This window comes from Boeremia exigua (assembly GCF_020726555.1).
Source record: "Boeremia exigua strain MPI-SDFR-AT-0100 chromosome Unknown C7974scaffold_14, whole genome shotgun sequence".
Taxonomy (NCBI): Eukaryota; Fungi; Ascomycota; class Dothideomycetes; order Pleosporales; family Didymellaceae; genus Boeremia; species Boeremia exigua.
The window spans coordinates 928,904-953,431 of record NW_025763531.1 but is presented as its reverse complement, the minus strand read 5'-3'; the positions used below and the strand labels follow the sequence as shown (position 1 = coordinate 953,431).

Here is a 24,528-nt window from a genome sequence, read left to right as displayed (position 1 = left end):
TAACATATACTGTTGCTTAAGGGGTCAATCGGCCCGTACACCTTCTGGACAGGCGAAATCGCGGATTAGGCTTAGCGGTGTCCTCGAAATCTAGATAGGGCTTAGTGCTGTCGTCGAAATTCAAAACGGCGTAGCGCCTTCTGTGCAGCTCAAACTGCCCCAACTTCTGAGCACTACAACGCGACAACGGAACGCAATTGGGATAATCTACTTACAGCATCTGGAAACAGAGTGTTGAAAGTATATAGACTTAGAGTTAAAGTTCTCTAATTTAACGTTAAGTGTTCGTGTTGTAGTGCATGTTTTACAAATGGTTGCCGCCCCACCATACCGTGCTACCCATCCACACAAGTACCTTGTCGAATTCCACCTCCTCTTTCCGCCTAATCCCCTCTCTCTGCATCTGTACCCGCACCCAGTCGTCAAACGTGCTTCCCCACGCCGTCCACACGCACATCATCGACGTGAGCAGCACAGCCTCGAACTGGCAGCCGATCGCCAAGTTTTTCTGCCAGCCACCATCTGGATGGGGCTCGAAGCTGTCGCAAATCGACTGGGGAACACCGCACTGGAAGCAGCAGCTGAAATTCTCCCAGATCGCTTGCTCCCGGATCATCTTCGCAACCTCCTTCACTCCATCGCGCACCTCATCCGCCTGCAGTCGATTGCAGTGGGCAAGCTGGTGCTGGCCTGCATCCGCATGTTCCTTCGCCCGGCACCACTGGCAGCACGCCTTCCAAGACTCGAGCATCTCCTCCAGCCTCTGCACCTCCTGCTGCTCGCGCGACGCCAGCTCCCTCTCCTGCTGGCTCAAGTTCCTGCGCGCCTGCAGCTGGGCGTTGAACTCGGCCCTCTCTGTCTCGTCCTCGTCGCCCACGACTGCTTCTACCTCTGCTCCAGCGCTGTGCACCCGCAGCTGGCACCGGCCGCACGGCTCTTCTCCTGGCTCGCAGCCCTCTCTGGTGTGGTTTCCGTCCATCTCGCGGTCTATGATGACTCTCATGCAGCCGTCACCCTCGATGAGCTCGCGCACACCCTCCTCTGTGTCTTTGGCCCAGCCGCCAGCGTATCGCTTGCCTTGCGGGCTGTACGTGGCGCCTCTGATGAAAATGACCTCGCTGGGAAGCCCGCCGCGGCCTGCACGTCCTCCCATCTGCACCACGTCGCGCATTTTCTGCGTGTTCCTCGACCCAGCGAACAAGACTGCCCTGACGGTCTCTCTGTCGATCCCTAGCCCCAGCGCGTTCGTCGCCACAAACACGTGCTCTGTCCCTTCTGTGAGCTGGCGCAAGATCTCCAGCTTCTCCTCCGGCGTGCCCACCTCGCGGTGGTAGCAGACAGCTCCCAACATCGCAGCGTACCCCTGCGCCTTCTTTCTGGAGTCGGTGTACACCACGATCTGGCCGGGCAGCGGGTACTGTTGCTTCTTCTCCTCCACCAGCTCCGCCAGCACGTCGGCTTCGCTCTCTTCTCGATGGTTGTACCAGTGCACCTTGTACGCAAGGTTGGGCCGGCTCGTTGGTGCACGAAACCACTCGCACTGCTCCTTTGGCGGCAGCGCCATCAGCCGGATGAACTCGCTCTCCTCCGTGGGTTTCAGCGTCGCCGTCAAGCACACGAGCTGCGTTTCCGCCTTGACCAGCTCGCGCAGCTTCAGCACCTTGGTCCGCCAGCCCTTGACCGAGTCCAGTATGGTGTGGCACTCGTCGATGACGACGCGGTCCAGCCGGCCCATGGATCGCTGCCGGTTGATGAACTGCTCGAATGCTAGCGTGGCCACGGACTCGGGCACCACCAGCACGATCGAAGCCCACTCGTGCGGCCGCTGGCTATCCCACAGGACGCAGTCGATCCCAGCGGCTTTGCAGCGATCCATCATGTTCTGCTTGAGCGCAACCACGGGGACGACCACGATCGTGACGCCGGTGGAGCACGACGCTGGCAGCATGAATGTTGCGCTTTTGCCTCCGCCTGTGCCCATGATCACCACCACGGGGCTCTTCTGCTTCATGATGGCCTCTATGGCGGGCTGCTGCACGCTTCTGAACGTGCTGCCCTTCCCCTGCAGCCGCTCGAGCGCCGTCTGAACGTCCACCCTCCGCATCTGCTTCCAGCGCCGGAACTGTTCCTCCACCGCCGCCTTTCTAGCTTCAGCGGCCCGGGTCCCCTTCGCGGGCGGCGTCTTTAACGTCGAGCTGAACTGTAGAAAGCGATGCCAGGCGATGCTGACCCGCCGGAGTGCCTGTCGCTGCGCCATGATGCTAAAAGGCGACTCATCTATGGGCCTGCCGTAGATCTGACCAGCAAACTTCGACCCGTGCCCGGATCCCAGATCAATCGGGTCGTCTTCCACGTCTTCTTCTCCCTCGTTGTCGGCCCAGTTGAGCGCCTTCAGGATGTCCTTGTCTTGAAGGTACTGGCGGAAGGTGGCCTTGGTATTGTGCCTCCAGATCTGAATGTTGAGCTTGGTCTGGAGCCAGTGCAGCGTAACGCGCTCGATGGCTCGCCGCACTTGGTCTGTACCCCACCGCTGCGGCTTCGTCACAGCTGCTCGCTTGCGCTTCCTGCCTGATCCTGTCTGGGTGCTGCGCTCGTCTTTGTTGCTCCCATCTCCCTCTTCTTCTTCCTCTTCTTCTCCAACTCCCTCCCTGTCCTCCTCCTCATCTTCGTCGACGAGCCGCTGCTTCTTCCTTCGCTGCGGGCCAGCCCACGCCTCCTCTCTAACCGGCTCCCATAGGAAGGCGCTGGGCGCTGGCACGTGGCGCCTGCTCGATGCGCGCTCCAGCTTCTGCCAGAACGGGAGGACCATCCAAAGGTAGTAGAACAGCAGCTCGCCCACTTCGCGCGGCAGGTAGCGGTGAATGACCTTGGCATTGCCAGTCTGCCCGATGCCTTTGTGGTACATGGTCACGTACACCATCAGCCCGTCCTCGACGAACAGCCCGCGGCTCTCTGCGTTGGGCAGGTTGGTGTGCGTGACCGTCACCAGCTCTGTACCGCGGGCAGGCGCACCACCTGTCATGTGCACGAGCACCAGCAAGTGCTCGCGGAACAGCCGCAGCGCCTTTTCGTATCTCTGCACCCGCTTCTCCACCCACGTCACACCGCTCCCACCAGGCACGAAGGCTTTCACGTCGACAAACGCCTCTCGCAGCTTCTTCTCCTTGACAATCCGTTGGTCTAGCCAGCAGCTTCCGTCTACGCCGCCAAACGTGTTGCGCTTGTCCTGGAAGAAGTTAAACCCGGACCGCAGCTCGGCGGGATTGTCCACGATCTTGTCCCATTCGATCGTCAGCAACGGGGTCGCTCCCTCAGCGAGCTCGCCGAGCTCGTCGACGTCCAGAAGCAGCAAGTCCCTCTCCAGTTCCCTACGCGTCGTCTCCACCAGGCCGTGGATCATCGAGCGCAGCGCGGGCATGCTGTACTGCGTGTAGCCGTGCAGGATCGTGTCTCCCACCCACTGAACAGTGCCCTCCGCGGTCACCTCGCCCCTGATCTTCTTGCCATACGCCCGCAGCCGTAGCACCCAGTCCATGGGCGTGGGCAGGCCTCCGTGCGTGCTTAGCGTCATGAAGCGGTTAACCATCTCCTGCACCAGCTCTACGTGGCTCCGCGCTATGTCCTCTGCGTCCTCCTGCGCCCACGACTCTGCCTCTATAAGATCTGCTACCGCTTTCTTCCGCGCCTGCACTGCGCTGTACAGCACTAGCATCTTGGCCACTGTCACAATAGCAGACAGCGACGTTGTGTACACGAGGGGGCTCTTCCACCCGCGGTCGCGGTCAACGCCTAGCACGGCGGTTGCGCTAACCAGGGCGCTCCTGTAGTAATCGTCCTTGACGTGGTGGTCAAGCAGCGAAAGTAGAAAGGCGAGAACAAGGCGCTCTAGGTTCTTCTCTGTGGCATCGTCCAGCTCGCTTTCATTGTCATCGTTGTTGTCTGTATTCTTGCTGCTGGGCTGCTCCGCACACACAACCTGCTGGATCCGCCACAGCGCCTGCAATTGTTTGCCAGTCAGTAGATACCGCGGCTTTCTCCCGCTGATTATTCTTGCTGTTGAAGTCTCCTGCGTACCTGCTCTACCATCGTCTAGTCGCTGGCTGAGCACATCGTCGTCGTCGTCGTCGTCGTTGTCGTCGTCTGCGGCGCTGGCAGCCTGTGGCTCTGGCTCTGGCTCAGCCAGCTTGTGCGTCCGCCAGATATAGCAGACGATAGACAGCCAGCAGCGACTGTACTTGATCATCGTCTTCCCTGTCTGGAGCGCGTTGAACGGATGCTCGCTGTCTGGCGCTCCCACCTCGCGGCGCTCGATGTACTGCACAGCGGGGAACCCAACCACCTCGGGCAACGATGCTCGCTGGGCCTTGTAGATGACCATCTCGACCGCCCAGCACACCCTCGCGAGCGCTTTCTCTGTCTTGCTGGGCCTCTGGAGCTGCGTCAGCAGCCAGCTGCGATCGAAATGACCGAGATGGCGAGCCCAGCGGCTTCTTCTCAGCCACTTGCGCCAAACGTAGCGGTTGCTGTCTGGCTCAATCTAGCCGTGCGCGTCGTGCTGAGCCTTCTCTACCGCTATGCTGCTCTAGGTGAACGACGTCTCGAGGGCGCGTTGCAGGTTTTCCTCTTCAACGGCGACGCCCTGCGTGGCCTCATCTGCAGGCTGGCTGACCTCGAACAGCCGTCCAAGCTGGCCGGTGGGCTGGAACTTCTGGCACCACACTTCCTCCGTCCACATCTGGCTGCCTGGTGGTGGTTGTGCGCCCTGATGCGGCCGCCCTCTCCTGCGTGGGTTGTCCCACCCGTGCTCCTTCCTGCAGTGGTCCTTTATGCCCTGCGGCGCGCGCACGATGTATTTACATAGCTCTACTTTACACTTGAATCCATCTTTATACAGGGCCAAGTGAGGTAGTAGCTATGCCTCAGACAATGGATATACAACCTCGTCTGCAGACGCTGCCCATCCCATGAGCGTTCTGGCTGCAGACGCAATCGCCTTCCGTGCTGCTACAGTCAGCTCCTGGTGGCTGCTGTGTAGGTGGGAGGACACCTGCGACGACAATACACCTTGACAGTGAGTCTTGCAGACGGCTACATAGTGAGTAGGAAGGTATGCAAAGACGCTGTCAAACAACTCCATGTAATTGTGTTGGTGTTTATATAGACAGGAAACGCTATTAGGGTTCATAGTTTATGAGAGACAACCCTCTCTATTTTGACTGCTGCTGCAGATCGACGCGCTCTTATCAAGACGTTGTTTTAGGTTGATTGCTCTTCAAGTTCCGCCAACGCTAGTTGGTGTGGTGTGGTTTGTACATCTGTGCGCGGCCCGATTTCGTGCATTAGGCCAACGCGCGCCTCAGGGGACCCGGTCAAAAACCAGCCCCCGCCCCCAGCACTACCTTTTATCTTGCTTTTGTCCTACAGCCTGCTGAAGCAACACACACCTCTTTAGCATGCACTGGTCTACGGTGCTGTACAATGCTGCTGAGCGATTCGACGGCGGTGCTCGCAGCTTCCCTCTCGCCAGCGAAGCGAATTTCAGCAGCAAGTATAGGTATGAACCGCCGAATGAGGACTACAAGAAGCTCTTCTTCTGCCAAGCAACCATCTCACGCTCGCAGCGTGATCCAGATGCTCGTCCGCACAGCGCAGGATGGCTGATCCCCACCCATGACGATGCCAGCGTCTGCAAGCCCGTCTTCATTGCCCACTCCGTCTTGTCGGCGATCTGGCTTCTGCGCGAGACGCTCGCCAACGACGTCCTGCCTAACGGTATCTGGGACCGTCTGGTCTGCGCGGCCCAGTCGCTCGCAGAAGATGGCACAGTGGAGCCGCCGTCTGCGCAGAAGCCGTCTGCCTCCCCTCTAACCCAACGCAAGAAACGACCAGCACCCTCTGCACCAGCGCTGTCGCCCAAGCGCGCTCGCGCAGAAGCGGTCGAGACGCCGGCAGCCAGCCCTCAGCCATCCAAGCAACTCAGCGAACTGGAAGAGCAGCCAGGAGAGCAGCCCGGAGAGCGGCCAGTAGAGGAGCCGCGCACCACCACCACAGTCACGAACAACAACCGCCGCGCTGAGCGGGAACGCATCAAGAAACACGAAGCTGCCCTGATAGAGCGCAGCCTGGATCTTGGCCTCGTCGCGCCAGACCAGCAAGCAGGCGACGATGAACGTGGCGCCTACGCGTCCATATCCTCCAAGGACAAGGAGGTCATATCGTGGCTTTTCAAGCAGGAAGCCGTAAGCGGCAACAAGAAGAAGTTGAACTTCTACAACGCCGTCAAGACGCCTTACCTAAAGGCACGCGAGTTCGTGGCCAAGGCGCGCGCTCTTGGGAGCTCGTCGTCTCAAGAGCACGCTGCCCACTTCCTCCAGGTCTGGCGAAAGCGCGGAACGCTCTTCAGTGGCGGAGTGGCTGCGCGGTACAACGCCCCTTCTTCGCAGCTGCAGCGTTTGCGTGCAATGTTGGTCAATCCCTCACAGCAGAGCAGCGCAGATCGAGCGTTCTGCTCCGCGTGGGAGCGGTGCAACGTCTACAACGAGGTGATGAAGTCAGTGCACATCGAGTACAGGTGGGCGCAGGCGCTCTTGGGCAAGGCGTTGGCCGACAAGCTAGCGCAGATCGAACACAGCGACAAGCTCGTCAGCAGCGACAAGACAAATCGATTCGGCAAGGGCCTCCGCCGAACAGAGGCTATAGACTCTCTCCTGCACTTGGTCAACTCCAACCCCAACCCTTCTAAGAAAGAGCAGGATCTCTTTCGGGCGCGGCTCGCTAGAGCATTCAAGTGGTACAGGGTGGCTGAAGGCCTGGGCTGGGGCGTGCTCTTGGTCATGCCAGACGACGCCATACCGAAGACTTGGATCGAGCACGAGATCCGCTCCTGGGGCGTCGACGTCTTCATCGAGCTGGTCAGGAAGGAGCGTCCGGATGTCTGTCTCGCAGCTAAGCAATTCGATGAATGGTTGGGCCCAGAGGGCATTGCGGGAGGCGAGATCAAGGGGAAGAAAACGCTGAGCATCGAGGTCAAGGCTCCAGAGACGACTTGCGAGGTGGAGGAGATTAAGGACAGCGAAGACGACAGCGAGGAAGAAGAGGAAGAAGAGGAAGCAGACAGGCGCGTTGAGATTGCGCAGTCGCAGGTTCGCTTCAAGAGCGCGCCAGCGGCGTCTCTGCGCCAGACAACACTGCCTGAGCTGTTTAAAGCTATATAGCATGAGCGTTGGTGTATTGTATTGAGTTGTGGTTGCTAGCGCTTGTTGTATGTTATGGTATATAGTTAGTCTCTACGCGCGCGGGGGCGCCGCTCGCTTACAAGTGGGAAGGGGCCGGCCCCGCGAACCACCAACCTCACCTCCAACCCGCAACGTCATCTACTTTTCCATCCACGCAGTGGTCGTGCAGCGATCCTGAAAAGTGCAAAATGCGCGCAGGGTTCGGTTGCACCTCTTCGCCGGGTCGCATCCAGCCGGCAGCGTGGCGCTGGGGTCTAATTCTATTGTTGAAGCAGTAAATGAATTAGGGTCGCCCCGCCCTACAAACCGAAGGGGCCGCACGGGCCGCAAACAAATAAATTAGGGTCTAATTCGAAAAGCATTGACTGTCAGGGCCCACCACCCACCCTTTAATCTTATATGCTCTAATTCTATTTTCTATACCTTTATTACTTACTACCTACTTTTTTTTTGCTATATAAAAGGTTTATTATCTATATTTTAATTTATATTCCTTTCTATAACGTAGGTGTACCGTGTCCGTGCGCGTGATGCGCGGATTCGCGTGATGCGCCGAACCACCAAAACACCTCTATACTCACACGTCCACAACAACACAACGCGATGGGATTACAAGAAGCCCTCTTAGAGTGTGATACTTTTGCATCTAAAGATGAGATTCCGTGGACCAAAATAGCACAAAAGCATGGTGTTGTGCGGTCAACGTTGACGCGCACATGGAGGGGTGAGACGCGCCCGCATCAGGAGAAGATTATTGCACAACAGAAGCTCACCCCCCAACAAGAGGAGGAGCTTGTAACTTATATAAGAGAGCTCACTGCTCGTTCTATACCTCCTACAAGGGAGATGATACAAAATTTTGCGTCTTCTGTGGCCAAGGATCGCGTGAGCGAGAGCTGGGTTACCCGGTTCATCAACACCTACGCTATCCATCTCATCTCCAAATACTCAACGGGTATGGACGCCAATCGCCACAACGCCGATTCATATCAAAAGTATGAGCTCTACTTCAACCTACTACAACGCAAGATCGCCGAATATAAGGTTGACAGCTGCCACACATACAATATGGATGAGAAGGGCTTTATGATAGGGGTCACCACCAGGACGAAACACGTCTTCAGTAGACGGATGTGGGAGAAGGGGGAGGTCAAGGCATCACTCCAAGATGGTAATAGGGCATGGGTGACGCTACTGGCTTGTGTGTGCGGTGATGGGACGGCACTGCCGCCAGGTCTCCTCTACGACTCCGCCAACAGTACCCTGCAATCGAGCTGGGTGGAGGAGATAGAGCCAGGGGTACACTCAGTATTTGTTTCCTCATCCCCTACTGGCTGGACCAACAACGATATAGGCCTTGCCTGGCTTCAGCAGGTGTTTGATCGCTTCACCAAGACCAAGGCACGGAGGAACTGGCGCCTCCTAATCCTTGACGGCCATGGATCCCATGTAACAATGGATTTTATTGACTATTGTGATCAGAATAGGATACTCCTAGCTATCCTTCCTCCTCACTCAACGCACACACTGCAGCCGTTAGATGTAGTAATGTTTAAGCCTCTCTCAACTGCGTACTCAAAGGAGCTCACAACACACCTTCACAATGGCCAGGGACTATCGGTGATCAAGAAGAGTGACTTCTTCCACCTATTCTGGAAGGCCTGGATGAGTACATTCACTCAGGGGCTAATACTTAAGTCTTTTGAGGCAACGGGTATAGTACCCCTCCAACCTAACGTTATACTCCAACGCTTTGCCAAGGACTCCCCAGAAGCTTCTGATAGCAATTCAAGCTCTAATTCAGTCTATTCTGGCAAGGATTGGCTCAAAATTGAGACCTTACTGCGTAAGGTAGCTAAGGATGAAGGTAGTAAGGAGCTGAGGAAGATCAGCCGTTCACTCCACCACATTTCAATTCAGAACTCACTACTCCACCACGAGATAGCAGGCCTAAAGGAGGTCCTAAAGACCCAGAAGAAGCACAAGAACAAGAGCAGGACTCTTAATCTGCAACAGAAGAAGTGGGCACAAGGTGGAGCAGTTTTCTGGTCGCCTCGGAAGGTAGAGGAAGCTCGTCAGCGTGAGAAGACTAAACAACAAGAGCAGCGCGCAGAGGAGCTTAGAAAAGCTGAGATGGCTGAGCTTAGGAAGGCTAATAAGCTATACAAGGAGAAGATTGCAGAGGAGAAGCGTGTGCGGCGAGCAAGAGAGAAGGAAGAGCGTGAGCAGGCCAAGGCTCAGAAGGCTGCAGAAGAAGCCGAACAGAAAGCTATAAAGGAGCGTGATAAAAAGCTTCAGAACTCTCAAAAAGCCATACAATTATCCCAAAGAGGCAGAGGCAGGCCCTCAAAAGCTGCAGCAGCTAAGAAGAAGCCTGCGCGTCGTGGTGTAGGTGCTCGTAGGGCACCTAAGCCTGCAACGCCTCCTCCACCTCCTCGTACCCATAAGACCCGTAGCGGCCGCACTGCAACTCTATATAATTAAGTTATATAGCAAAATCTCTTTATATATATCTACAGAACACTCTACTACATTATTATATAGTAATAGCTATTGTACGTGGTTGTGCAGCCTCATTATTACAGGTACCTATTAGGTGGGTTCGGCGCATTGCGCGAATCCGCGCATTGCGCGCACGGACACGGTACCGGTAGTGCGCCAAGAGTTTCAAGCACCCAAGAATTCAAAAACACTCGTTGTATGAATGCACGCCACCCTTATGTACATCGCGCTAGCGTCTATCTAGAACTACCGTTTATATTCGCTTACAAGTCATCCTCAAGCGGGCTCAGACCCTGCGGAGTACCGATCTTATCCTCAAAGTAGAACCTCAGCCTCTCCACGTTCTCGCGATCAGCCATCCACGTAATGAAGTCGGGCGCATACGAGTTAGTCTCCTCAAGCGGCCTCTCTGCACCGGGCGGCGGCGCAATATCACTCCTTGTGCTCCACTGGTTCTGCTGATACTCGTCGCTTAGGAGGTAGTTGTGTAGCAGTTTGGCGCCCTCAGGGTGCGGTGCGTCTTTCAAGATAGCGCCGGTCTGTGCCCAGGAGGTGAAGTTGCCTACAGTAGGGTGGACGGCGCTGTAGTCTGTGCGGTTTTGACCGAAGGGATGGAATGTTGTGAAAGTAGCTGCGCTACTGCTGTTGGCCGAATTCATGAGCGCTGGGGGAGTGGCGGTGCCCCTGACCCAGCGAGGATTGTTGGCGAGGAGGGCTTCGAACCATTCATAGCCGAAGTTGGGGTCCTTGAGTCTGTGGATGAGTCAGTCAAGCAATGTACAAGGACGGAGGGTAAGACTTACAGGAGGTCAAACTGCCACAGCACAGCATCGTCATCGTTGGGGTAGGTGAGCACAATCTTGTCCTTGAACTCAGGCTTGGTGAAGTCCTGGTACGAAGTCGGCACCGTGTCGATCTTGTTGGTGTTGGCTTGGATAGACCAGGAGATGAGAAAGAGACCAGCGTAGGCGGCATCTTCATCCTTGAAGACAGGATAGATACTGTCAAAGTTGACTGGAGCGTAGTTCAATAAAGCGCCCTCCTTCTTCCAGCGTGGATAGTCATGCAGGGTCTGGAGGATGATGCTGTCAATGTAGACGTTGCCAGCTGCGAGCTGGAGGTCAAGGTTGCCGTCGTGGTACTTGGACACGTCGACGGTAACGTTGAGAGTCATATTGGGAAAGCGAGTTTCGAACATTTGCTTTAAGAAGTCCTGCTGCCCAGGCTCGTCACCACCGTGCCAGAGGGTAACAACGCCGCCCTCAGCCAACGCTGCTTGGTAGATCTCGTCCATGCTGCGAGTCTCTTGCTCATAAGTACCATTAGCCGCATATCTGTGAGGGTGGGCTAGAGACACTCCAGCTAGGAGAGCGAGGTTGAAAAAGGTAGAGCGCATGATTCCCAGTGGATAATGAGAAGTACGGAAAACTATTTAATTAATGAGCTGTGTTGTGGGCTCGAATGCATCTTTTATATCTCCATAGCTGTGAAGCTGCATATATTGGTTGATCATCTCATTACCGGCTCGGCCTGACAGGCTTTACTATTATGCCATGGTGTGACCGAAGAGACTACGCAACACGGGGTTGCATTCGCGAATCTCGCTCTCGCGAATGTCGCTCTCGCGAGGTGCCTGGATGCTGGCATCCTTCAAATGATGGTGATGTTCATGATAGTTGAAACGTAGGCGCTGCCGAGGCATCAAGCGAACCCGTTCAGCTGAATCGTCTTGGTCGTGCTCATGCTTGGAGGGCATGCTGAAATCGTGCAATCTGTCTTCCTCAAGCTGTCCTCGTAAGCTATGCCCTCAGCATGTTCCAGACAAACCATCTTGGGAGATTTGAGGCTTGCTATTAATTGATCTTTAACGATCGTCAGGGCTATACACCGATTTCCTGTGTGTTCAGTGTAATGTTCGTGGTTCGTGCGGAGAGATTGCCGGTGCTTGTGTGATTCTGGGGCGGTTACTTATTTCTTGCGGAATTGCGCCGCTTTTACTTCAGGGTAATATCCGCGTTGAACCTTCTCTCAGAGACTCGTCTGCTACCGTGCATCTGAGAGCAGAATTACACGCCTTCTCCGTCGCTACCCAAACCTACTACACTCCGCGTGGGCAACGCCTATGGAAGCTAGCCGTCACTACGCCGATTCACATAAGAAATACAAGGTATACTTTAAACTACTGCACACCAAAATGGCTGAGTTCAACGTACTGCCTGAGAATACCTACAATATGGATTAGAAGGGCTTCGCGATTGAAGTCGCTGGGAGGAATCAACAAATCTTTGACAAGGCCCTATATCAATCAAAGCAGTTCAGGCAGAGTCTCCACGATGATAACCGCAAGTAGGTGACCCTCCTAGCGACAATATGCGCCAATGGATAAGTACTACCGCCTTGCATTATATATCCAGCAGCTGGTAGAGCCGTTCAGGGCAGCTGGGTAGCTCCAATCGACCCTTAAAAATGCGATATCTTCTTCACTACTTGGCACCTACCATTAAGTATTTGCACCACGCACTCGCACGCATCCACGTCACCTTCAGCGGCTGATCTCCCGCAACAGGGTCGAGTTCCGCACCGATGCACGGCCAGTGACAGCTAGACGAGGCTTTGAGGCTGCCCAAAGAGCTTCATTTGGACTGCGCAATTTGAGGGAAATGACAACAACACATTACACACAGAGCCTAGCGGTTGAATGTCGGGGTTATGCACACTGCTGACAGCTTGATCTATTGGATGTTGCGCGGCATGCAGACATGGCCCGTGTGGATAGTGCATAATGCGGATTGAGAAGGATCATGGATCGGCTGGCTTACTGGTGATTCCTACACGGTTTCAGCTGATTTGATTGATTTGATGTGATTAGGTCCTATACCATTGCAACCGCGTAAAACAGTAGAACCGTTATCTAGGCGGGCCTGGGGGTATTAGATAGTGGTTGGAGGGAAGCGGCAGGCCGTTAGAAGTAGCTGGTTCCTTGAAATAAAATGGTGCGGAGTGGATCAATGTCCGCACCGCGTCGGCTTTTCGACAAGCCTGTCAATCGGGCATAGATATAGGGGCATCACAGCTGAAATCGAGTAGGGGTCAAAGAAACAAACAAAACAGACTATCTCCCCAAGTGGTGTGGCGCGGATTCCACATCTCGATGACATTTACGAGCGGGTTTTGCCAAAGTAGTTTGCCGGTGTGGCGTCGCCCACCGATGTCATCCCTCGCGAAGGATGCTACCTGAGCACAAATCAATCAAGAATGCATGACAAAGAGCGGAGAAGAATTTACATAGTAGAACACAAAGTAAACTGAAGGCATCAGCAAGCACAGACCGAGTGCATGCAGCATATACAGTGAATCCCTGAATGCAGCTCTGCGAGAAGCGGCCCTCGCGACACTGGGTTAGACTTGGGCCTTATGAAAGCAATCACAACAGCTAGACTGACTGTGTTCATGAAGCCAAGCACCCTGACCGTCCAACCAAAACCGACCTTTTCTATCAGTTGCTGCATTATGACCGGGTAGATGAGACCATCTGCGGACGTTCCTGTTGTAACAATTGCCAATGCTAAGCCTCTCGTTTTTGTGAAGTATGTGCTTACGAGCCCCGTGACCGGCAGGAAGAAAATATCGCCCCCTAAGCCTGTACACATACCCTGCGTAAGGAGGAGTTGCCAGTAATTCTTGGTGACACTCATCGTAAAGATACCAAGAAGTTGGAGAGAGATGCCCACCATAGTGGTTGACCGAAAGAAGCCAACATCAGGCACGATTGTGTACTACCAACTCATGATATCGTCGACGGTGACTCCGGTAACACGCTCGTGTAGTACGTCTGAAATGCTCCAAAAGCGTTCACAAAGCCCCAGGTGTTGAGAATGGCAAGCTAGGCGCGGAAGACTTGCATCCACGTCCTTACGCCTATGCCGGAAGGTAACTCAGAGTCCATTGAGTGAGACTATCAAAGATAGGTTTCGTTTTGGGAATGTGGTATTCTGATTGTGGGTCCGCCGCGAGGTCGCCTGCTTGCTTGTTTCCGAGGAGGCAAACTTGGAGACAAAGCCGCTATTATTTATTGCGATGGAGTCGAGATGTTGCCATTCTCTGATCTGAAGGAAAAAAATTCTATACAATGCACTAAGACTAGGTCTACCTCGACATGAAGACAAAGACCGATGGAGGGCATCGACTCATAGCACCCAAACGATGATCCAGAAACTAGCGCTCAACCTAGAGTGACCTAGGCAGGGATGGCATGACATCAAGGTCGCCAGTCCATAGGCCCCGATAGACGGGTTGGTTATTCGCAATTATTCAATAACTACGGCCAGACTCAATACGTCACAATTCGGCTGCGCAAAGGTATAGCAAGACAAGGTGCACAAAATCTCTCAAGTTGAGCGCACTGTTCGCAACCGATGGCTGGACGCGTCCATTTATGAACAATGACCTAGTACTGTCAGCAGGTTGCAGGAAAAGGCGGAGACATTGTGCACGGACATCAGAACGCCCTGCGCATCGCATCAACAATGTTTTCAACGCGTAACAACTCAACTAACCATGCCAGGAAGTAAAGATGCGCTTGAAGGAATTCTCAAATTGGAGCCAGACAAAGAACTTTTGTGTACCCCCATTGCTCAAGAAACAATGTGTTGCGCATTCTACGTTGTGTCGCTCGCACGCACCGGCGCGTGCAGGTGCCCCGAGAGATTAGGACACCAAACAGTCGCAAACTCATCGACTGGCAGGAGACTGACCTTATCGGATATGTTGAGAGGCTGACGGCGCGTCACTTGCCGCCTATAAGAGCTACGGTTCGAAGTTTTGCGTCTGCCGTTTCCTGAGCTCCTTGCTCTGATAGGTGGGTTACGCGCTTCCTCCCGCTGTCAGCGCAACTGGCTCACCTCAATGGGTGAGCTTAATGAGTATGACCATGAGCTTGAGCACATGTACAACATATCGTAAAAGTGCATTCGCATCGTGCTTTGCGATCGCAATACCTTGAACCACTCTCTAGCTTTTAGCTGTCGTCAGCTTGCCTCGTGCCTTCAGATTCTGGGATGTATTCCCGACCGCCAAGGTTCTTTAGTGTTGTATGCTGTCTAGTAGGTTAATATGCGGCTGTGTTGTGTGGCGTGATCTGCCATCGCGCTCAGCAACAGCAATGTTTAGTAGCGATGCCGTTCCACAAAGCCGGTGCACCGCTCGTGCGTGCCACCAAGCTCACTAAAGATAAGAGCTCTCGCGCGAATCTACTCATACCTTGTCAGGCGTGTCGAAGGAACATCACGCCTTCGACACAGGAGAGGCGACAATCGACGAGGCTATCTAATGATCTAGAGGTGTTCTGTGGCGCTGATGGTAGCATTCCACATGATTGCGATGCAATTCGCACGAGAAGTGATCCGGTTCTGTAGGCTTGTAAATGTGAGATGTTGCAGAAATTGTCGCATGTTGACGGCCCAAACAGGAAGCTCATCAGTGACTGCTGTGTGTTTATAGTGACTGTTGTGCTGAAGGGGTATCTAGGCTCTGACACCGTGACTTGCATTGTCGCGCCGTCGCTAGATGGCTACCGGTGCCTATGGTGGACGTGTCATGTGAAGTAGCTCGCTCGCAAAGTGCGTCCATGTGTGCCAGCCGCAACAGCGACTGTGTAGGTGTCAAACCAGCGCGGGGGGTGGTGCGCTATCATCTCCTTGAAACACGTCAACATTCTAAACAGATACTGGGGCAGGATTGGGTTTGCACTTAATGCGGCGAGATCAGGTTCACGCGGCCATGTGCAACCCCCTGATCCCGCAAGTACGATGACTACTAGCTATGCCAAGGTCATGGTGCCTTTCGTGCGTTCCAGGACGCCTGAGCTCGTTGAGTGTATGGCACCGCGATTCGGAGTGTCCTAGCTGATAGTTTCGATGGCGGTGTTGGCACATCTAGCTTGCGAAATACTAGATCGGGTAGCGTTTTAGAGGCTTGGATGAGCTTACAGGGTCTACAAACGTGGTTTCATGCAGGAGACAAGGTAAATTTCCGGATACGGATGGCTGAACTGCAATTCAGGAAGTGGAATTCGGCAGAGCAATCCATTCGAGATCCGTGTGATAGGATATTCAGTAACTTCACAGCAACCTCAATCATACCTCATCGGAACGTTTTTGATACAGTGGTTGAACGCCATGATTCATTATAGCTTTAAAAACTGCAGGAGATGGATTGTTTCCAGGTGCGACTGTCACTGGAGTAGTGCGGCAGACCAGGAAGATAAGGCAGGCCCCGCTTCCTGAGACCATGATTGCTTTCCCACCGTGAATTCACCCAGAATCAAGCCGTGCAATGATTGGACGCTGAACTGAAGCTGAGGGACCACCGGTTCAGCGGAGGGAGTTGATAGTGGCGTTGGCCGCGGCGAGGCTTGATTGGAAAAAGTCGGTGAGCTTTCCGAACGGAATCAGCTCTGTGCGGTCGTAGAGGTCAACGTGGCCGGCTCCCTCGATCCAAAACAATTCCTTGGGATGAGCTGCCAGGTGATAGGCATCCTCAGCAAACTCGCGCGAGTGTGCCTCAGTGCCTGCAATGAACAAGACGGGACGCGGGTGGAGGATATCCAGACCCTCCAACGGGTAGTAGTTTATGAGCCTCATCGCGGATGAGAGGGTTGGGTACGTTGTAAGAGTGGGTGCGGAGCCTTCAGGAGTGAACTCGCCACGGGAAGTGCGGTAGAAGTCGAAGAATTCTCTGTCAATTTCGGTTGAGTTCGCTGTAATCCTTTGCGGGGTTCCGCCAGTGTAACCAGTCTCGCCACCGTCGACATCGGTCTGTCGCTGCTGCGATGCAGCAACAATTGCGGCCTGGCGTTGCTGGAAGCTGACCGCGTTCTGCATACCGTCGCGGTAAGCAGCGCCCATGTCGTACATGCTCACTGTCGCGAGAGCCTTTATGCGAGTGTCAATCTTCGCGGCAGTGATTGACCAGGAACCGCTCCCGCAGATACCAAGAACACCGATGTGTTCACGGTCGACGTAGTCCTGTAGGGTGAGATAGTCGACCGCTGCGCTAAACGACTCTGCATACATGTCCGGTAGCACCGCATTCCGTGGCTCGCCGTCACTTGCGCCCCAGTACGCAGGATCGATAGAAATCGTAACAAAGCCTTGCTCAGCCAGCTTTGCGGCGTAGAGGTTTGCGCTTTGCTCCTTCACCGCGCCAAAGGGAGGACCAACGACGATAGCAGATGCATTCACGCTGCGATCGAGGTTGCTGGGGAGGAAAAGGTTGCCAGCGAGGTTCATCTGGAATTGATTTGGGAAAGTGATAGGTTCCACCGTGACGTTGCTGCTGACATAAAAGTTGTTGGCTCCGAAGGACATGTTTTGAGCTGCTACTGTCATTGCAGTGGCGATGACAGTACCGCCGATCGCGGCGATATTGCGTCCGATCATGGTCGTTATATCGCTGAAAATTGCTTGCAGTACGTCTCTGCACGGATTTGGTTATGAACGACTGCTGGTGTTGGTGATCTTGTAAGGAAAGACATGTTGCTCAAGTTATACGTATGCAGCGCTGCAACAGTACTTTGCACAGCCATGGTTTACGCAGTTGCATTTCAAGAAACTCCACACTATCGCTGTTAAAAGTGGAACGTCCTCTCGCATAGTCCTAAGCCAAGCCCTGGGCAAAATTACTTTTCAAAATGACGATGTCTCAGTACTGCGTTCGCCAGGTTATGCGAGCGCCCGTGTAATGCTGGCGACCCCATGTCCATCAAATAACTAAAGATTAAACAGTAATGGCTTGGGCAATCTCTTTCCAATTGTAATGTCGTCTCTTGCATGCTGGGGTTAAGCTTGTTGTTGCAATCAATGAGATTAGTCTCGGGCTGACTTAGTGACGTTGTGACAATCTGCAACCAGCTGACAAGTTAAATCCGCCCGACGCTACCGGCGGTAACAAGTGTCAGCAGTCCGAGCGCGCCATTGTTGATTGCGCCGAACCATCTCAACACGCACAAGAGGAAATGAGACTGTAGAGTCGTAAACAAAAGCATCCGTCACAAGAATGTTCAGAAGAGCGCTCTGTACATCTATGCGATTAGCTTTGTAAGATCTTCAAGGAAGCTCATAGCCGCGACTGTATTGTGTAGTTCTAGTAGAAGCTACTTCAAACTAGCTAAGATACACGGCCACTGCTGTAGGGTAGCTGTCACTGTTGAGGCGTGCTTTACAGGCGGTCGTCCAACACGATTATGCAGTCCACTTGGCGCAAGCAGAGTTAGACCAGCTTTTCCTGTTGCATGGCAACAAACAACAAGAAGATATCATTCCTGCTTTTGAACTATGTAATCTTAAGGACGATCTAACGCGTAACAGCAAAGGTTAGAGCTTTATTAGAGATCCCTATAATCAGACTATTTTACTAAATAGCAAGCAGTAGATGCTTAATTATGTCTTAAACGCTAATAAGCTGCGCACTAAGTTTATAGAGGTATAGAAGAAAGATGCTAAAGTTGTTTAGAAACCTTCTTTAGCAAAGGAGTACGTTGCAAAGATTAACTCCTTCTTAGAGTAACTACTCCTTTTAATATATCTTACTACAGGACAGCTAGCTTATAGGACTAAACTCCTAAGCTTATACTACTGCAACATAGTAAATAGGCACTATTGCAGCATTTTTATTAAAAACAGCCTAATTAGCACAGTAACAGCGTACTATAAAGGATATAACATCGTTAGTTTAACAAAGATTATCTATTAATACCTACTAAAAGAAGTTAGCAAGCTTATTATCTACTACCTATAGTTTATCTTGCCCTTCTAGAGGAAGCTTAATCTGCTAGTATAGTGTTAAAGAGATTCTATATCTGCGTTTCTATAGCTAAAAGGCAATAGGAGCTAGGATAGTATGCGTTTAACTTAGGTCTTAAAAAATAAAGCTAAGAAGCACCTTAAGATATACCTAAATATTACCTTCTACTAATATATTATAATTGCTATTTCCTAAGTTTATTTAAAATGCAGTAGGTTTAAATAGGATTATAGAGTAGATAAAAAGACTATAAATTAATAGACTATACACACGTTATAGATTATAGGGCTTATCTATACAAGAGGATTAGAGAAGGCCCTAGGCGCTATTAAGGCGCGCAGAGCAGAATATTAATGCGTTAGTTAGGAATAGTATAACTTCTTAGGATTTTATACTTATATATCCTCTTAAAGGCAGCTATTATCTACTATACTAAATAGAGAAGAACCTTCTAAGGTAAAAAGAAAAAAGCAAATATATAATATAGTGTTATAGGTAGTGTTAGGAAATAAGATATGCACGCAGCAATATTAAGAGTAGCAGTTTATAGTATAATGCAGTTAATAGTAGATAATTATCTACTAGCTAATGCTTACTAAAATATTAATTAAACTTCTATAAAGTATCTATGCTAACATACTAATAGAACCTTATTTAAACTTCTAAAAAACAGCTATATATGCGTTATCTATATAACTATATACTAATATAACTACTATTTTTGCCCCTAGAGGCAACCTAATTATACCCTATTAGTATAGTTTAGGTATATAGTATCTAGGTTAGATATATATCCCTATTCTATAACTAGACCCTCCCCTCTATAGATAACAGATTGCTTAAAGTATCTAAGTCTATCTTATAGGCGTTCTCTTTATATAAATCTTTAAAATCTGCTTTATAATTGCTAGCTCTACCCTCTATATTATTTTTATAAATTTAGAACTATATTATATTTAATAATAAAGCCTATATATTATATTTATACTTATAGGGCGGGTTAACTACCTCTCTTATAATATCTGCAGTCTAACCTTGCTTAATAATAATAGTTATTGCTTTTTCTCTTTTAGTTATTATAGCAAGAAATATATCCTCTAAGAGCCTATAGTCTTTAAGATATTATAAGGATATAACTTAGTAGAAAATATTTTACTTATAATATAGAAGCTGCAAATGCTCTATATTTGCTCCTAATTAATATATTATTACTAAACCTCCTAAGTTTAGCCTATTATATTAAGAAAGTACTAAGTTCTAAGTAGCTAGTTAAGGTCTATGCAGGTATATTTATCTAAAGCTCTCCTTTTTTAGGAAGCTTAGCACTAATAAGTTAGGGGTAATATAATAAAGCTCCTTCTAGCTAGTGCTATATATAATTATCTTTTTAATTATAAGGTAATTAACTTATACTAGTCCTCCTATAATGCTATTTATATAACCTCTAAGTATAGTAAGTATATTAAGTTAAAGATATAGTACTAGCTTTATAACCTAAGCAAGTCTATAATAGATATTATTATATAGTAATAATAGCATAATAGGTTAGCTACTAACCTAGAAATAGTAAAGAGCTGCAACGCAAGCTATTAGCAATCTTGTTAGAGTATCTAGCAGTGCTTTAGGCAACTTAAAGTCTAAAAGAGCCTACCTTATCTAATATAGACCTATCTCTTTATTTATCTATTAGCATATATGCAAAAGTCTAAGGGGGTATAAATAGCTTTTATTAGTTATTAGCTTAATCTTCTAACTTATCCTAGGCATCTCTCTATATGTAATGCAGGTAGAAGCTAGGACCTAGGTATAGATACTGTCTCTTAGCTCTGCAGGAAGTCTTAATAGCTAATAACGCAACTAGTATATATTATATAATAATAGCTTATCTAACATATCTACTATCCTAAGTCCTAATGTAGCCCTATTATAGATATTAATAGTTTATTACTACTCTTAAGATATAAGGAGTAGAGTAATATAATAATAAAACATAGAGGTAAAAGGGAGATAATAACAGGCTATAGCCTAATAACTCTGCATCTTAATAGCCTATGCAGAGGCCTACCTAAACTACTATGCTTCTATAACTAACGCGCCCTATTTAGATTTATTTAACATTATTTGCCCCTCTAGACCTACTTTAAAATCCCTAGTTAAAATAGTTATAGTTAAGACTTCTTACTTATTTTCTATAATAGAAATGTTGCATAGTTAGGTGCAGGGGTTGCAGAATACCCTTTTTTTGCATTACTATTTATTAGAACACCGCTACCTTAGTTAAATATTATTAGGTAAGAGCTTTATAAAAAGGTCCTAGTTATTTCTATAAGGCTCCTTCTTATCCTATCCCTGCCTACTATATCTGCTGTGCTGCGCATGCTAGCAAATAACTATAGTCTATAGCTAGTAAGAGACGTATTAAAGAAGCACTCTGTGTCTACCTTTACTACTATTAATAGAGGATTGTCTTTACTCTAGCTATATAACTTAACTAGGCTTTAGTGCGTAGAAGCTTAGAAGCATATTCTATAAGAGCCTAGTTCCTGCCTATTTAGTAACTCTACTAATCCTGCTATATTAGCTAGAGACAGGCCTCTTAAGATTCTATCTAAGAGAAAAGGATTATACTTAGCATAGACTAGATACTTATGCAGATTCTTAGGGAAAGAGGCTATACTAGCTAAAAGATCCCTAACAGCATCCTTTATTAAGCAGGAAATAACTAAGCATTATTTAAGTGCTAATCTTTAGGACTATAATAAAAACTATAGATATAAGCCTAGTACGCTAGAATTTCTATCTATAAACGTGTCCTTAGGGCATAAGGGCACTGCTCCTAAATATAATAGAAGCGCCTCTAGTAAGGCTAGGACTAATTAGCGTTCTAACTAGATATAGGCTATAAAAAGATAATAATTTATTATATAAACTAGGACAGATAGTAGAACTTACTAAAAGTAGAAGAAGAAATATAATAAGGCTAAACTAGGGTATAATAACTACTAATAAGGCAATTTAGTATATATAGGTTATACTAAGGAGATTATATAGTTAAAGAAAAATAATACTGTATATGCTCTGCTAGTACTACTGCTGCACTAGCAAATATCCTCTATAAAAGTTACTACCTATATTACTTAGTGTCTAGTCTATAATATTATATATAACCTATAGTATAAACTAAGTTAGAAGATCTATGCAGAACCTAAGGCATTAAGTAGGATTATAATAGCTTAAGACTAGCCTATCTGCACTAATAAGCAGGGCTGCAAGCTATTATAAGGTTTAAATTATTAATATTTTAGAACGCGTGTTAACTTTTACTATTAGAAGACTAAGCCTTTAGTATAAAACCTATATTAGACTATAATAGCATGCATATTAAGCACTAGATCTATTGCAACTATATAGTTCTAATATAAAACCTTAAACATAGTAGAGAGAGAGCTAGAAAGTATTTAATTTTCTACTAGTAATAATATAGCTTATTAAGTATATATAGCTAGAACCCCTAGCTCTACCTTATAAAGCCTATACTATTAATAATTATTATATATCTTATTTCCTGCTATTAATAGCTTCTGTTCTAGCTGCACTATAAGTATTATTATTATCTTACTATATATAACTATCCTTGCCTTAGAAAGGCAAGAAGGATAAGATGCTATTAGGGGAACTATTCTTGCTAAGCACTGCACAGCTTACTTATAAGCATAAGTTTTCCTTATAGGTATCTTTATACTTTAATACAGCTGCGTAGAAGAATCCTAATAAGCATTAATAGCTCTTTAAATAAATTCTTGCAGCTAAGTAGGTTTATTCTTATGCTAGCAAATGCTAGGTTATAGGTTACTTAGGTTATAGTATTAATGTGTCTACGCTATTTTACTATAACTATAGCTATAACCTTTCTATTAGAGATAATATTATTATTAGACCTAGTTATTAACTGCTAGACTCTAGCAGGATTATAATTAGAAGAAATATAATAATTAATGCTTATATAATTATCTTAATGCTTAAGGAACCTACTAATATAAGGTTACTAGAAGGAGGCGAGCATATAGTTACTACTTATAAAGTTTTTATAGGTAAAAACATCTATATTAGTAATAGATGCATTACCTAAGCTAGTGTCTATATTAGCAATAACGAGATTGTATAGGCTAGCTCTATTATTATCCTAGCAAGTATATAGCATTCTTACCCTACTTTAGACCTATAATAACAGGGCATTAGCTATTATATAAGCAAGCTAGAAAATAATATAATACTAACTATATATAGGATGTACTAACTAACTGCGTTGCTTTTAGTAACCTAGCAAGAGCATAATAGGTTAGCTAGTAAGCTTAAGCGTTATAATTTTAGAAGACTAGATCTACTATACTCTTGTTAACACGTATAATTTCTATACCTATAGACACCTTATATCTTTATAGTTTTCTGCTAGCAAACTAGCAAGTTAATAAATTATAGCAATCTATATTAATGTGCAATATAGCTAGTAAGTAGTGCTTTTAAGTACCTACTTAGATATAAATAGGCTATAGAATAGAATCCTATATATATAGTAATCTTTAATAGCAGATTCCTAGGCAGTTTTCTTACTATTATTAAAGTAATAGACTAGGGAAATAATCTGCATGCAGATATTAAAAGACTTTACCTAAACTTAGCTTCCTTCCCTACTAAGATTAAACTTACTAAGAATAGTCTTAAGAACTATAAGAAAGTAGTTAAGATTATTTCTAAGTATCTTGCTATAATCTAATTTTAGCAGCTATAAGAGTTAGTTATAAACAAATTCTTTATAAGTTAAGTAGTAGTATCTCCTTAAGCTAAAATCTTCTCCTAATTATACTACGCGTTATGTTAAGATAATAGATATTAGAGGAATAATTTATTAAATAGTTCTAGTTAGAGAGTAGCTACGCGCCCCTTAACCTAGGCTTTTAGAAGGTAGGCAGTATATAAGTATGCCTTGAATTAGGATGTAAGTTATACTAGTAAATAGCAAGGCAATTTCCCTTCCCTAGATCTAGGAACGCTAAAGTCACGTGCATATTACTAGGGATCAAGAACACAATAGCTTATTATAACTTGGATATATTAATATAGCTACTCTATAAAGTCTAGCGTAATATTAAATGTTTATTATAATGCTTAGAACAGACTATTTACTCTTTTTGCTCTAGTCCGCAAAAGCATCTGCGAACTAGTGCCATAACATCCCGCCTATGCAAAGGTCCTTAACATTAAGCAAGGGCGTTATAAAGATAGATAGGTCGATTTTTAAGCATTAAGATGTCAGGGAATAGATACATGCATAAACGTCGGCCTATGCGCTTTCGTAGAGCTGAGGAAAACTCTGCTGAAGATATTCCTACATGTTGTCTGCTTTCCATTGATTCCACGCGTCACGGAACGACTCTAATCTGCCACTTTCTTCAGCTACTCTAAGATCCTCGTCCTTTTCGAGCTAGCCTACAGGAGGGGCCGTGGCCTAGGAAGTGTTTTAATTTGACCCCTGTGCCGCATGGGATACATATCCATGTATAAATATCCGCAAGATAGGAGAAAAGGTCCATCGCGGTACGTGAGCATTCAACAACTGACCCTAATGGAAGGCATGGTAACTACAGAACACCTGAGCGGTGCAGGCATAAATAGTGTGTTCCATGCTAGAAATGAAAGAGATGGATGGGCCGTAATTTTCCCCTGTTCCTCCCATCCAGCAGCTCACCAATGCTATTGATATTGAGAGGGGTACATCAGCGAGTGTCCATTTGAGCTGTAATTGCCATAAAAGGTAAGATCCTGGCTGATTGCAGTGGTAGCAAGATCTCCTGATATCGCACTTTAATAGTTGTATCTGGTGCTGTAATGTACGCAAAGCAGGACTATATAGGCCTTCGGCTGCAGCATGGACTCTTGGATAAGGCGAGATATTGGCGCAAGCAGAGTCCAAGTGGAGCAAGCGAGCGAA

The 24,528-nt window shown here is 48.2% G+C and overlaps 5 protein-coding genes across 5 annotated transcripts; 1 reads left to right on the top strand and 4 right to left on the bottom strand.

Moving 5' to 3' along the window:
* Positions 1 to 916: 916 nt before the first annotated feature.
* C7974DRAFT_322306 (P-loop containing nucleoside triphosphate hydrolase protein) lies at positions 917 to 2,104 on the bottom strand (the record flags this gene model as incomplete). The annotated part of the gene is made up of 2 exons (XM_046138854.1): positions 917 to 996; positions 1,036 to 2,104. Coding segments are annotated over 2 exons (1,149 nt in total), but the record flags the coding sequence as incomplete, so codon positions are not given.
* A 3,311-nt stretch (positions 2,105 to 5,415) lies between these two features.
* C7974DRAFT_405302 (uncharacterized protein) lies at positions 5,416 to 7,672 on the top strand. The gene has a single exon (XM_046143032.1). The coding sequence runs from the start codon at positions 5,454 to 5,456 to the stop codon at positions 7,212 to 7,214; it is 1,761 nt and encodes a 586-aa protein (XP_045991857.1). The 5' UTR covers positions 5,416 to 5,453; the 3' UTR covers positions 7,215 to 7,672.
* Positions 7,673 to 9,949: 2,277 nt separating this feature from the next.
* Positions 9,950 to 11,160, bottom strand: C7974DRAFT_368963 (ABC-type Fe3+ transport system). The gene is made up of 2 exons (XM_046139924.1): positions 10,541 to 11,160; positions 9,950 to 10,490 (listed from the first exon to the last, which is right to left on the bottom strand). Exons 1-2 carry the CDS (start codon positions 11,131 to 11,133, stop codon positions 10,001 to 10,003), a joined length of 1,083 nt encoding a protein of 360 aa, XP_045991856.1. The 5' UTR covers positions 11,134 to 11,160; the 3' UTR covers positions 9,950 to 10,000.
* Positions 11,161 to 12,898: 1,738 nt separating this feature from the next.
* C7974DRAFT_368959 (uncharacterized protein) lies at positions 12,899 to 13,883 on the bottom strand. The gene is made up of 2 exons (XM_046139923.1): positions 13,023 to 13,883; positions 12,899 to 12,971 (listed from the first exon to the last, which is right to left on the bottom strand). Exon 1 carries the CDS (start codon positions 13,469 to 13,471, stop codon positions 13,052 to 13,054), a length of 420 nt encoding a protein of 139 aa, XP_045991855.1. The 5' UTR covers positions 13,472 to 13,883; the 3' UTR covers positions 12,899 to 12,971; positions 13,023 to 13,051.
* A 2,225-nt stretch (positions 13,884 to 16,108) lies between these two features.
* Positions 16,109 to 17,176, bottom strand: C7974DRAFT_444828 (hydrolase of the alpha/beta superfamily; the record flags this gene model as incomplete). The annotated part of the gene is made up of 1 exon (XM_046145527.1): positions 16,109 to 17,176. The coding sequence occupies one exon, from the start codon at positions 17,174 to 17,176 to the stop codon at positions 16,109 to 16,111; it is 1,068 nt and encodes a 355-aa protein (XP_045991854.1).
* Positions 17,177 to 24,528: the final 7,352 nt, after the last annotated feature.

What these genes read in the sequence shown, in the direction of transcription:
- C7974DRAFT_368959 (XM_046139923.1), bottom strand. Translation starts at nt 13,471, where the DNA reads ATGGTGGGCATCTCTCTCCAACTTCTTGGTATCTTTACGATGAGTGTC.
- C7974DRAFT_368963 (XM_046139924.1), bottom strand. Translation starts at nt 11,133, where the DNA reads ATGCGCTCTACCTTTTTCAACCTCGCTCTCCTAGCTGGAGTGTCTCTA. An exon ending in CTGTGGCAGTTTGACCTCCT is followed by an intron (nt 10,491 to 10,540) that starts GTAAGTCTTACC and finishes ACTCATCCACAG; the next exon opens with ACTCAAGGACCCCAACTTCG.
- C7974DRAFT_405302 (XM_046143032.1), top strand. Translation starts at nt 5,454, where the DNA reads ATGCACTGGTCTACGGTGCTGTACAATGCTGCTGAGCGATTCGACGGC.